This window comes from Melospiza georgiana, chromosome 9, assembly GCF_028018845.1.
Source record: "Melospiza georgiana isolate bMelGeo1 chromosome 9, bMelGeo1.pri, whole genome shotgun sequence".
In the NCBI taxonomy this organism is placed as follows: Eukaryota; Metazoa; Chordata; class Aves; order Passeriformes; family Passerellidae; genus Melospiza; species Melospiza georgiana.
The window spans coordinates 25508796-25522948 of record NC_080438.1 but is presented as its reverse complement, the minus strand read 5'-3'; the positions used below and the strand labels follow the sequence as shown (position 1 = coordinate 25522948).

At 46.7% G+C, this 14153-nt stretch overlaps 1 protein-coding gene across 1 annotated transcript in view; it reads left to right on the top strand.

The window, feature by feature from the left end:
* The window catches only part of FAF1 (Fas associated factor 1), a 145520-nt gene extending 141736 nt beyond the window's left edge, over positions 1–3784 (top strand). Inside the window, exon 19 of the mRNA XM_058030494.1 lies at positions 1212–3784. Within this exon, the coding sequence (XP_057886477.1) occupies positions 1212–1295 (84 nt within the window). The 3' untranslated portion in view covers positions 1296–3784. The remainder of the gene's footprint in view (positions 1–1211) is intronic.
* The last annotated feature ends 10369 nt before the right edge of the window (positions 3785–14153 follow it).

Sequence of the window (14153 nt, the reverse complement as noted above, 5' to 3'; positions counted from 1 at the left end):
AATAGGAATCTAAAATTGACTCTGGTTTTTGTAAATTATTTTTCTCTTCAGGCATTTAGCAGGAGCTCACCATGGTACATGAAGTTTAAGAAAATACGTTCCTGCTTTGGGAATAAAAATAATACATCTGTTTGGGTTTTGGGTTACCTATTTGTTAATAGGTAAACAAATAACAAATGCTACCTATTTGTTAATAGGTAACAGGATTAGTAAATTAGACTTTTTAGAAAATTACACGAACATTTCTTACTAATTCATAGCATTTCATGTGCTAGACCCTTAATGTTTTCTCAAAACAGTTTTAGAAAGCAGTGACATGTTGTGATCATAGATGAAACACATTTAACTTTGGAAAAAATGCTTATTGGCATGCATCTGCATTTATACCTATGGTATAAAACTAATAATCTATTATTCACAAGCAGACTTCTGGTAACTGGTGTGCTCACACAGCAAAATAAACCAAAACAGAATTACCAGGGAAAATAAGTTTAAAAATAGAAGGGAAATATTTCAGAAAATGGTTCATCTTTCTCCATGAAGCTTTGCAGTATTCTGAAGGATGTCACAGCATTGACTTGTAAACTTGAATGTCAGGACACTGGGGCACTTTTTGTCATTAATTTGTCTATATAAGTAAATATATTGTGTAATAACCACACAATTAAACAGTTTTATCCCAGTCTGGGTGTCTGGAAGAGCATTGAAGTGAGTGAAAGCTGGGTATTCCAGCACATGACTTGGAGCAAGAAAGGGAGAAGGAAAATAAAATTTCCCTTTTCAATTGAGAGACCCTGTTGGTTTGGCTATGCTGCTTGCACCATCAGTTTGACTGAAATTTTGGGATGATTATCTAGGAGTGCAGTTTTATTTTTCATTTCAATTCATGTGTTCTAGTAAACCTCCCAAAAGTTCTTAACTTTGACAAAAATAGATTAATGCATAAGTTTATGATAGAGAGCCAGACCTTCTTGAAATTAATGTCAGGGATTCTGGTTTTTTATTATTCTGTTCATTGTTAGTACCAAAGAACACTTGTAACAACATCAGAAAACACAGTATATATTTCTTGATCTGCATCCTGAAAAATAATACAGCTTCAGTTGTCATTGATGGAGAGACTCAAAAATCCTCCCAGTAAAAGTCTGCACTGTGAAGATAAACAATCCAAAAGTCTACTTACACATATCTTTGTGTTCATGTGTTTACAGGTGACCCAGCTGGATCCAAATAAATCATTAATGGAGGTAAAACTGTATCCTCAAGAAACCCTTTTCCTAGAGGCAAAAGAATAGATCAAACAAGATTGTAGGACTAATCATCCTTTGATAAGCCAGAGGCACAGCATCGAGAGGAAGACTTCTCTGAGCACCACCTTGTACTGACATCCAGCTCAATTCCATGTCACAAGTTTGCCTCTTGCAAGAATCCTGAAAAATTGAAAAAAAAAAAAAAACCAACAAAAATAGCTACTTAAAGTTTCACATACATGAGTATATGTTTCCAACCTCATATAAATGAGCAGAGGATAAAGTTCTGCTATGAACACTGAACATTATGATTCTGTTGCTCACTTATCATTCAGCTTTTGTTATAATTAATGCACTGTTAAAATGTGAGTGATTGTTAAGTAGAATTTTTACTCCTCAAATGCCCCTTTTTCACCAAGAAATCTTGGACATTTCTGCCTGTACTTTTGACACTAGAATGCTGTATATTTGATATCTCACTGAGCCAGTGCTCTCATATATATGCATTTTATTTCTGTGTTTGAATTTCTACTTTGTCAACTAATTTAAAAAGGCAGAAAAAAAATTAATGGGACATTCTCAGCCATGGAAATTTAACAGTATTATAGTAGAAAGCATATAATTTTTGTTAGTACTTTCTGACTTCTTTGATAAGATGTAAGGTTTTGTTTGGAGAATATAGTTTGACATATATGCGAGATATTTATTTACTGGTTCTGCTTTGGGTCTCAGTTCCAATTCAGTTTAGGAAGTATTTTCCATTACATTGCAGTGTGAAACTGCTTATTGCATGATGTGAATATTTAAATAACATTAGACATGGCCAGTACCAGAAACCTGGTATCTTGCCAACACTTCAGGAATCAGCTGATATTGAATATCAGCTGTTAAAAACCTTTCAAATACCAGATACAAAAGTTCTTTATTTCTCCTTGTGAAAGAAAGGGCAGTTCCCATTCTAGCAGTTTTTCTTCATTCTGGCACTTGCTCGTCTCCTATTACTCTGCTGGTTTAAAGCACCTTGTTTGGTTCATCAAACAATGGGTATTTTAAGGGGTGGTGTAATAAGAAATCTGCCTTATTGTTGCACACTTTGGACATATTAACAATACATTATTAATCCCATCTCAAATTAAAGAAATCGTACTTCTCTTGTCTGAAATGTATGCACCAGCTACCTGCTACCTGACATGGAAAAATCTGGTACTCTAAATTTCTCAACCACAGAATGAGCATACTGAGGCTAAGACCATAATGTGCAGTTGATGCCAAACCTGCATCAAAACTGGTTTATTTGGGGGTTTTTCTTCTCCTTTTTTTTTTTTTTTTTAATTTTTTTCACCCCTTTTCGTTTGTTTGTTTTTCTTTTATCTTGGGGCTTGCAGGACAGTGCACAATAGCACTACAGGATCATCATCTGCTAAACTATTTTTTTTTCCATTTAAAGCCTGGCACATTGTTTTCCATCTGTGTTTATACGTAATTCATAGTGTTTATTGTAGCTGAATGAGTTCTGATTTGAAAATTTTATACTAAGCTAAAACCAGTTGCACACATCTTTTAGTCTTTCTTTTTCTCTTTGGAAGGATGGTGATATAAAATTAAATGTATGCCTATTATTAAGATGTTAGTGATGCTGACATATTGTTACCTTTACCAAAAATGCGAATTTCTGAGCGGGCAAAGCCTTATTCTACCTTTTATAATTCTGTAATTAGTGAGTGCTACACCAGACACTTTTAGAAGTGAAGTATCTATGACAAACAAAAGGTTTAGAAGTGTAAGCAAATCCTAATAATTTGCAGTTCACAAATAAAAGAATTCCTAGCCAATAGAATGATAAATGTATGTGTAATGGAAAGCTGAATGCAGACGCTTCATCCTGAACTTTCGTTTTCTTACCCCAAAAAAAAAATTCCACTGCGTTTATTAAATAAGAAATTAACATGGGTTGCAAATTGGGGTGATGCTGTTTCTACAAACAATCACAGTAAACATACAGCAGGATTTTAAAGTGATGCATATCTTCTTTTTTTTTTTTTCCTTCTAAGCTGGCTGTTGAGGAAAGGAGTTGCTGAAATAGTGCTTCACGAAGCAAAGCGACCTTTCAGCTAACTGGTTTATATTAATCTGTTCTGTTTAACTTCTGTTTGATCTCATCTGGCTGTTTTCTCTCACTCAACTTGATTTCTGTATTTTGACTATATATTCTTTACTTTGATACTAGTTTTATAAAGTTATTAAATGTGGCTTGAATATTTGTTGAACTTGTTGAAGTCAGTGCTCCCAGGGTTGTTTGGCTTTTTTTTTTTTTCTTCTAAACTCCATTATTTTTTCCCTCATTTTGTTCATATTGCAAAATACACTGTCATTATCAAAATGTTCTAGTGATAATTAACTGGAAGTGTTCAAAGTGGTGGCATTACTTCCCTCTGATATAAAGATTTTGAGATCAGTATACAGGGATCATTCTGCCACAACGTAAACAAGTGTATCGCTCTTTAAATAAAACGTTCATGATTTTGGTCCTTAAATACTTTGGGCCTGATTTCAAGAAGCAACCATGTCGAGTCACCTTTCTGAATCACACCATCAGCATAAACCAATCCCTGTGTAGAAATATTAATATTCTATGCCATCATTTTCTGCTCTCCTGGTATTCACTTCACACGCTCTGCTGGCATGGATAATCCTCTAGTCACTCGAATTTTGTAATTCGGTATTACCCTAGAACTGTAACACCATTGCTACAGAGCACATCCCTGATTCTGCCTTTTTATCTTCAGGTTCTTCACATTAATGGATTACCATTAAGGTGATTAATGCATTAGTTTTAAGTCTTAGGGAATTACTGTTGCTGAAAGGAATCCCGTGCGATGCGTCGGCGTCCGTGGCTCGTGGGGTGAAGGTGGGGCACACTCTGGTTTTGGGAGAAACTTTCTAACAGTGGTGTTTGAAATCATTACTAGAGACCATGCAGAACACAGTGTTTGCTCTGCACTCTCTACATGTGCACCCTTCAGCTCAGGGGCAGTGCTGAGGGTGTTTCTGATGGAGCTGTGCTGGGGGGTCTGTCTGTCCTTTTTAATGTAGCAGAAGAGGACTTTGGCTTTCATAAACTGTACCTACTCAGTGACATTAGAAACTTAAAATAAATTTTCAATTGCAGCAATATTTCTACTAAACAGTTATATGATTTCACTCTTCCTTATGTAGGAAAAATCAAATTACAATATCCCGGTCACAGGACTGAAGTGTTTCATTATGCAGGCCTTGTGTCCAGGCTCCCTAACAAAGCATGAGAAGATTTCAGTGCCTTAGAACAGCCCACAGCAAGCACAAAGCACATCAGTGGCTGTCTCTACACGAGAAGAGTCACTACCAGGCAGAACCAGAACCTGCTTGGAGCTCTCAGTCAGAAATGCTGAGGGTGGAGATGTCGTGTGTGTGCCATTCCTCCTTCTTCTGCCCTGCTTCTGGGGGCTCTCAGCTCTCACCAAGACTTTCCACCATTTGACAAAGCAGAGGATGCATTTTTATTTGGAAACAGTGATGGTGGCCTCCTCCAGAGAATTTTCACTGATTTTAATTCACACTTTGGTTTTTCCAATATTGTGAAGGCCTGAGGAGAGACAAGTTCCTGTGCTGGACGTTCCCCAGTCTACTTCAACACCACCATAGCACCATAGCACAGCTACTTTTAATGTGTGTGTTGCCCACTAGCAAAGCTGTCTGACTGCCAAAATACAGAATTCCTTTAAGGTCCTTGAGAAGGAGGGTGAAAATCATCTTTAGGCTGGCAGCTGTGTGTGCTTGCCTGGGGTGAGGAAACCCAGCCCTTGACAGTGGAAGTTCATTGCAGCCATTGGTCTTTTTGAACAAAAGAGCTGAGAGTAGAAACTGGATGTTGATTCTGCACCTGAGTCTAGTTTTATTACTCTGTTTGTATAAAAGAGAAGGCAACTGCAGTAGCCTTAATTTTTTTTTTTCTGGATGGGTCATTACTATATCAAATTACTGTATATTGTGTGTACACAGCATGAGAGATTGCTCTCTACCTGAAACTATTCCCCCCACAGATGACAAAGGTGGAGGAATACCAAGTTTAGCACTGAATGTGTCAGGATCCAGGCAGTTTTGTACTCAATTTAGTCTGATATAGATGTATACTTCTGCCAGCAGAGCCATCTCTGCCCCCACCTTGCACTGGAACCAGGCAAACTAATTAAAAAGTGACCTTTTTTTTTTTTTTCCTGGAGCAGTTTTGAGGCTGATGCAGCTCACTGGTGGGAGTCAGTGAGGATGAGAGGAAGAGGAAGGCAAGGCTGCTCCCCCTGACAGCACTGCTGATGTATAGAGGATGAATTTGGTCAGGCTCCTTGAAATATTTTTTAAATATCTTATTACTACCTTTGCATTTTACATCCTTTTGTTTTTACGGGTTTTTTTTATTATTATTTTATTTTATTATTATTTCAAGCATATTTATTGCTATAAAGGTTTGGCTGTCTAAAATTTCCTTAAATCTTGTCAAAGTCAGCATCCCAGAATTCAGGAAATGAGAAGGCAGATGAAAGGTCCCTTGAGTGTGTGCAGTGAAGGCAAGGCTCACTCCAGATCCAGCTCTTGGGAGTCACTCCTGGCCCTAAAAGCACCCTAAAAGTTTCAGAGGGTTTTAATGTCTCATTAGATAGCAGAGAATCCACTCCTTAGCCAGGGCTTTCCTCTGTGGATTCTTCTGTGTAATAAAGACTGAAGTCACACTGCAGCCTTAATATAATTCAATTAAAATGTCACTCAACTGCTGGTTAGAGGAGGAGGTTTCATTACTTCCTGTGATTACAGAACTGCTGGTTAACAGAATTGTTATTTTGTGCTTAGTACCAGTGAGTTTCCTTTCCTTTGTGGAATCCAGTGTTCCCCAGGATTCCACAGCTCGTGGCTGTTCCCTTTCTATCCACTCACCTTGAGTGGGTTTGTGTTATTTATTGGCAGCAGCACCAATAAATATCAATCACCACCGATCCCTTTCTCCAGGTGCTGGTGTCTGAGTACCAGGAATAGCACGGGTTCCCTCACAGGTTCTTGGGGACATGGCTGGAATCCTCTCACTGTGAAAATTTGTTGATTTCTGCTTCCAGCCATCAAATTTCTGATAATGTTACTTTTCTTTTTTTTTTTTAACTCAGGAAAATATGTTTCCACTGTAGTAAACGCCACTACAAATTACTAGCTTAGTTGTTTCTATTTTTAATAAAAGGAGTCTTTTACACCATAAAAATATCTTCTGGCAGGTTTCCTATTCCACATATTTTCAATAATCCTTTACATTTTTGGTAGTTGTTCCTTGCAGTCTGTCAGTTGTTTAATTCAGGATTTGTGTCTTCCAAAAGTTAAATTTCCATGGATTTTCTTATTTTCTTTTTAGTTTCCTACTTTGAGTCTGTCTTCCTATTACATCCTTGAATGTGCTGGTTCACATGACCCAACTGCTTCTTGTGGGCATTCTGTAGTCTTTTATAGTCAGATACATGTGTACTCTGAGGATCTAAGATAGTGTCTTCAAAAACTTTTGGTTACAATCTTAGTCTTTTCCTGTGACTTTAATTTCTTTCTGTTATCTTCCTTTTTATGCAGTTTTCTTTGAAAAGGGTAGTGCTATTTGGGTGATTTTAAATAATTATTATCATTTTGTAAAGTACTGAATATAAGTATGTTTTCATTCACCTAAGAATGTAGTTTCTAACATTTTGTTTCCCTCTGTGCTTTATTTAATCTCTGTCACAGTCTCCGTTAGAGTCAGTTCCTATCACTGATAAGTATTTTGTACCTTGTAATTATGGCATCCTACTCATGATCTTGCCTTTTCTAAATTTACAGGTAGACCTCATTTGTTGTCATTTGAAAGCCCCCGTTCTGTTGCAGCCATTTTAGGAGCTTAAAATTATTCTGATGTGTACTTTAGGAATATTTTTCATTTTGTGTAGGCCTGTTTAATGTGTCCTAATTAATTAAGACTGATGCGTAAGGGAAAGCATTTCCAAACTAGTGGCAATGGAGAAGGAATTTTTTCAATGACAGCTCTAAACTCGCTGATGCCGAAGAACAAAATAATTTATAATTTTGTGGTTGTCATGAAGAAAGTAGGGGGAGATATTTTTTAGAACCTGCGGTTTGCAGAGAGCGCTCCGTTGCTGAAATACACTTCTTCAAGGTTTAGACGAAGGTGAGTCAGACATTGTGTGGCTGTTGCAGCATCGTCTAACGCGGGAAAACCAAACCGAATGAGCAAGCAGAAACCCCGAAGGAGCGATGCCCGCCTTGGTGCGGGTCCCCCGCGCCTTCGCCCCTCGCTGCCGCCGCTGCCCGGGCGATGGAGCGGGATGGGGCGATGGAGCGGGATGGGCGATGGAGCGGGATGGGCGATGGAGCGGGATGGGGCGATGGAGCGGGATGGGGCAATGGAGCGGGATGGGGCGGAGGCGCCTCCCGGGCCGGTCCCGGCACCGGCCGGACCGGAGCCGCCCCTCGGCTTCCCCCGGGCGGGACGGAGCCGTCGGGGCGGAATTCCCGGGGCGCCTGCGGAATTCCCGGGGCGCCTGCGGAATTCCCGGGGCACCTCCGCAATTCCCGGGGCACCTGCGGAATTCCCGGGGCACCTGCAGAATTCCCGGGCACCGGAGCCTGCGGCGGCCGCGGAGCCGCCCCCGCGGGTCTCCCTTCCCTTCGCTCCCTCCGCACCCGGCCCGGCTCTGCCCGCGCCAACAATCATTTAGAAATTATTTAGAAATTATTAAAGCCAAGGCAGAAGAGAGGGAAGCGCTCGGTGCCGCGCCTTCCCCCGCGGGCGGGGCCGCTCAGCCCGGCGCTGGGCGAGGGGCGCGCAAGGAAAATTTTGGGCATTCCCGGGGGGAAAAAAACCCCAACAAGCCACGAACAAACAGCCGACCAACCAAACAAATGGAGCCGCGTACTCGGGCATCGCCCCGCGGGGCTGAGGGCACCGGCCCGGGCTGGACGGTGCCCTGGGAGATTGCGGATGGTCCATCAGTAACTTGAAAGAAGTCTGTGTGTTTGTGTAAGAGCCCCTTAAAATACCGAGTGTCAACTGGAAAAAGAATACAAGAATCATTTTTTGCCCCAAGTGCGTGAGGTTTTGGATGACGCTGTCGCCCGCCCCTCCGCAAACCCCTCGATGTGTCTCTCTAACGATAAGAGACTGTTTATCTATCGCGTTCCGTCAGGATTGTTCTGCTCCTGAGCTCCCGGGGCAATAAACATTGAAGCGGGGGGGGGAATCCTCTGGCAAATCCGACCGGGGTTGTCATGATCATGAATAAAAATAAAAGGATTAATCTTCTGCTTTCGGCTAATGAAAAAATTTCGCCTCCGAAGTGTGGAAGCGCCGCGATGCGCCGGGCCGGGCTGCGGCCGGGCAGATGCGGGAGCGGGGCCGGTCCCGCACCTCGGGGTGTCGGTGCCGCTGCCACGGGCGGGGGCATTTCCCTCGCCGGGCCCCAGCAGGCAGGAGGGAGCTCCAGGGTTTTTAATTACACTCCTTGCCTTTGCTCCCTTCATTTTTCTGCACCCTTTGCAGTGAGACACACTTGGAATTAGAGTGGTTGTGACATTTTAGTGGCAGCTTATTGTGCGGAACACTTAAAGTTTAAAAAACAAGCCCCATAGAAGTTGAGGGGCTTAAAGCAGCCCCCTTTGTGGGGCAAGACATAGAGTTTTGATTCTGGACAATGGTGTTTCTCAAATTTCTTCCAAAAACCTGCACCCCATCTGTGATCTCAATGAAATCGCTTTTCTCTCTCCCTTCAATTCATTTGGCAAAGGCGAAGCAGATGCATGGGACGGGGTCTGAATTTTAATCATTAGGTTTTACCTGAAACAAAACAGCAAATCCTTTTTACCATGTGTTTGAAGTTAGGAGACGGGTAGGGGAATATAAAATATAATTAAAAAGCTCTCGGATCGTTAGGGAGCTGACAAGAGCCCCTTTAATGAACCTCTCGGAGCGCCCTGCGCTAAATTAGCCGAGCGGGGCCGTCCCGGCTCGGGGCCGCCGCCCCCGCGGTACCCGCGTGCTCCCGGCGGGGCCCGCGCGTGTCCCCGCGGCTGCCGCCGGGCTGCGGCACGCGCGCGCGTCCCCGCGGAGCCTCCGCGCCCGCGCACCGCCCGCCCGCCCGCGCGCCCGAGCGGGGCCACAGCGGCGGCACCGGCCGGGCCCGGCCCGGGACAGCCCCCCCGCCCTGGGCGCTTCCCGCGCATTAACTCAGAGCGCATTTAACCATCAATAAGGTGCGCGAGGGGGGGAAATTGTCTGTCACTTTAATCCGTGCCCGAGGGGCTGGGAAATAAAAGGGGAGAGGGAGAAGGAGGGAGGGAGGGAGAGAAAAGCAAAGGTCTTAAAGAGCCCCAAATCCACAGGCGAGCGGTGGGAATGCGGAGCCGGGCCCGGCTCCCCGGCCCTCCGTGGGCAGCGGGCCCCGAGCGGCGGAGTCGGTCCCGGCTTGCTCCGATCTCCTGCCGCATCCCCCGGCCGGCGAGGGGAGCTCCTGCCCGCGCCCTCCTGGCTGAGGATCCGCTCAGCTCGCGGGTGGAAGAGGGGCAGGGCAGAGCTGGGGGCCGCCGTGGGCACCCCACACCCCCGCGTCCCCGCAGAGCGCTGTCCCCTGCCCGGACGCGTGGCTTTCCCCTGCTCAGGCAGAGGATGCTCCCCCGCCCGCCCCGCTGGAGCGATTAAGGTTTCCTTCCCCTCGCTTGGGAAGCCCCAGCCCGAGCCTCAGCCAAACCCGGGGGACATCAGCCAGCGCCGAAGGCCCTGGGGACAGACCACGGATTTTTAATTTTTAGCTCCAGCACACGGGGGAGGAGGGGTGATGGATGGATTTTTGCGTGCGTGAGCTTATTTTCCTCTTTCCGTGCGCCGGTGTGCGTGTGTGTGGATGGGCGCAAGCTCCCGGAGAAAAGAAATTTTAGAGTAACAACTAAAGGCTTTCTTGTGCAGTTATTTTAAGGGCTTTGTTCGGTGCCTGAAGGGGGATGCGCCCATTTGTTCGGGAGGGGATTCATCACATGCCCCTTTCATGTGAACCAGAGGTTAACAACCTAATGAGCACTTGGTGAAGAGATGAAGCGTGTAAAGAGCCCGATTTTCCCAAATCCTGCTCCGCTGTCCTGGGGATGTGCTACTCTAACCTCTGCCGGGCTAATCGTCTCCGCACTTGCAGCGGGGAGGCCCCGGGCAGCCCCCGGGTCCGGCGGCGCCCGGGCGGGGCAGCAGCAGCGAGGCGGCTCGGTCGCGATGCCCCGCCGGGGAACCGGGGGGGCTCGGCCCCGCCGCTACATATGTTGGGTCAAGTCTCCCCATTGTGAGCGTGTAAAAAGGTGTAAAAACTCAATCATCTGTAGCTTTTTTAAAGGGAGGGCTTACCCCTGGATTTGTTGCATAATGGATTGTTAAAAAAGTAGAGGGTTGAATTAAAACTGTTCCCTAGTCACTTTTAATTAGACCACTCTATTTAATTAGCAAAGTTGAAACATGCAATTAAAATTAGCTCAGTTTAGCACGTATTAAAGGAAATGGGGGACGCGGCTCCGGGCTCGTATTAAAGCGAGTCGGAGGAGAAATGGCGGAGAAGTCTCAGAGTGGGCGAAATGACTCTGTGGAGATAATTCAGCCGCCGGCCATCTGTCGGAGGACCCGCCGTGCCCCTCACGGCCACGGGCCCCGATCCCAGGGTCCCTCCCGTGACCGTCCCCGCACGGCCGGAGCCGCGGGATGGGTGATGCGAAGCCTTCGAGGGCCGCGTGTTTGTGTCTGTGGGATGCGCCCTTCCCCAAAAGCCGGGACTGGGGTTGGGTTGGGAACCTGCCGGCGGATCCCGAGGGGTCCGGCAGCCCCGGCCCCGCCGAAGCCCCGGTGCGGGTTCCCGGGCTGCGGGAGGAGAGGAGCCCCGAATTTCCCTTATTTCCTTCCACAAATCTTTCCCCCTTGTCGCTTTTTCCTCCCCCACTGGGAGCCGGGAAATCGAGTTAATAATGTTTCAAATACTTGAGAAGTCCGGGCTAACGGGAGTTCCGTCTCCCTTTCCTCGCTCCGGATCTGAAGAGATTGCCTGGGCTAGGAGGAATGTGCCTTTTTCTTGAAGGGGGGGGTAGTGGTGGTGGTAATTTTCATTCTTGTAATATTGGTTTGGGGATAATTACTTTTAATGTCAAAAAGATTTAGTTTAATATCATCTCTATTAGGCGGCTGGGCGGATAATTAAAAGTGAAGATGATAGCAGCAGGGAAACAGATGGCATTTGCTTACTTTGATTCAGTAGGTAAATAATGAAAAAGTCAATGGCAAACCCCCTAGAACAATTGAAACCTTAAAGAGCACTAACATTAGCAGGTACTTACAAACTGTCTTCCGCTAAGAACGAGATGAAAATACACTAATCAAGAACTATATTTCTCTGGGATGCTTCCGAGGGCTGCGCTGCCTGCGGGCGTGCGTGTCCCTTCCCCCGCATGGCAGCCAATAGCCGGGCGCTTTTTAATTAAGATTTTACTACTGCAACTGGGGGAAGCTGCAGCAGCACCGTCGCTGCAGCCCTCTCGAACTTGGGCACGGGAGCAGCCGCACAAGGGAAACCTTTAGGAGAACCAAGGGGAGTGAGGAGAGAAAGAAACACCGGAGAAATCGGGGCTTCTTCAGAATAAATATATTAAATTAGCGCTGAATGTCGTGTTTTAGCGGGCTGACCCGGCCGTGAGCGCTGGGCCGTGATGTGGTTTTGGACGCTGCCCGAGGCAAACGCGCAGCGGGGATAACCGAGCAGCACCCGGGGCACCGCGCAACGAAACGCGGCGTCTCTGGGCATCCCTGCAACGAAATAAAATCGACTTCCACGCATCTGGAGGGCGCGGGCTGCCCTGACCGTGGTGGGGGTCCCCCTAGCACCCTTTAGCCCCGGTGGCCCCGAGGTCGGAGCGTTCCGTGCCCGGCCCGGGCGGGGCACCCGCCCCGCTCCAGCGCCAGCCCGGCTGCTCCTGCGGGAGCTGCGTCCAAGCCTGAGCTCCTCTCGTGGAATGACGCTGGGAGCTGCTCCCAGAGCCAAGCTGGGAGCGACACCAGTCCCGGGGGCTTTAAAGTCGCGTTTCACCGGGTTTGGAGAAATGAATTTCTCTTTCTATGTCCCGCCCGGGCAGCGGGAGCGCGGCTGCTCCGTGCGTGCCTAAAACAAACATCCCTCCCCCAGAAAGACACGGGAGCGGGGATGTACAAGAAGATTTTATTGTGCCTCGTCAAACAGAAATGAATTGCAGTAGGAGAGAAGGGAAGGGGAAGGGAGGGGTGGCGGGAGAGCAGCATCCAGCTCGCCGCTGCCTCCCGTCCGTTCTCACACACTCGCTGGGCTGCGGCAGCCGGGACGGAGCTGGAGAGAGCCCCGAGCCCACGGCGAGTCCCGGCCGCGCCTCTGCTGCTCCGGCCGAGCTCCCAGCTCAGGGGGGCTTGGTTTGAATAAATCTGTGAAACGTGCGCATTTTCACGCATATTTCACAGCGAAAGTTTTCAAAGGAAAATACGGACAGGGGAGAAATTATTATTATTATTATTATTGTTAAAATGTCAAACCGGTGAGAAGCGTGATTCCGGGCTCTCCTTTTCTAAACGCACCGCGTAAGAGAAGAGCAACACAGGAATGGCTGGGTCCCGGTTGGAAGCGGCCCCTGCAGCCGCTTTCCTCCCGGGGAGCGGCGAGGCAGAGTCTCGCTGAGCCCGGAGCAGGGTGCCGAGCCCGAGGAGAGGCCTCGGCTCCGGGTCAGGAGCGAGCCCGGCCGGGAGCGGCGGCTTCGCCTCCGGGCGCTGCCGGGGCTGCTGCGGGCCCGGGGGATGGGAAACCGCCCAGAGACCCTGAAACCGGGGGAGATTCCGACAAATGTCCTCAGAACTCGCTGAGCCCCGGAGTTGCGTTACATATTCTTGCAATTTTAAAATTTTTATTTAATAAACTCCTTTTATTACGATGTCGGATTGACGGTGAGTGTAACGTTTCAAACCAGCACACGGCTCAGTGTTTCGGGAGAGGGGGTGTCCTCTGCTGGCTTTGGGCGAGCAGCAGAAACAGGCGCTGGGCGTTTTGGTGCCCGGCTCTGGGACAGCGCAGCCCAGCTCCGTCACAGTGTCACAGTGAGCGGGGCCGGAGCGCAGGAAACGGCCTGGGCACAGAGATGCTGCACCTTGCGTGCTGCAACTTCATCACCGCCTTTGCCATGTTACTGAAAGCTCCCAACAGAAACCACCGCGTTTCACTGGCTGATTGCTGACCCACTCTTGGGCTGGGTTGGGGTTTTTTTTGTTTTGTTTTTGTTTTGTTTATATTTTGTTTTATTTTGTTTGTTGGTTGTTTTTTTTTTTTCCCATGTTTTTTCACAAATAGATAGTTTTAAACCGCCATAAACGGAAAGGATAACCCAGCCCTTTAATTGAAGTCAGAGCTGAAAGGCAAGGGAATGGGGGAAATCGGCGTAACCCGTCCTGTGTTGTTGTTGTTGGTGGTGCGCTGCCTCGGGGGGCAAAGGGAAGGTATTTGCCGAAAAAAAACTCACAGCAACCCCAAACAAAACTGCGAGGAAAAAGGGAGAACATTTTCTCTATGTTAAACAAACATAAAGCAACGCTTTAAATGTTTCTTATTAGCTCTGATCGAGTTCTACGAATTCCCAATTAAATCAGATGGTTTAAATAATACTCCCCGGAGAATAAAATTAGTGGTTGCGAATAAAATTAATTCGGATATTTTGACTTGGCTGCTGTAATAAATAAATGTGTTATAACACCTAAATCACGAGGAGCGGGCAGCAGCTGCACCCGCAGAAAATCGGGGAGGAAAGAGCTCATTT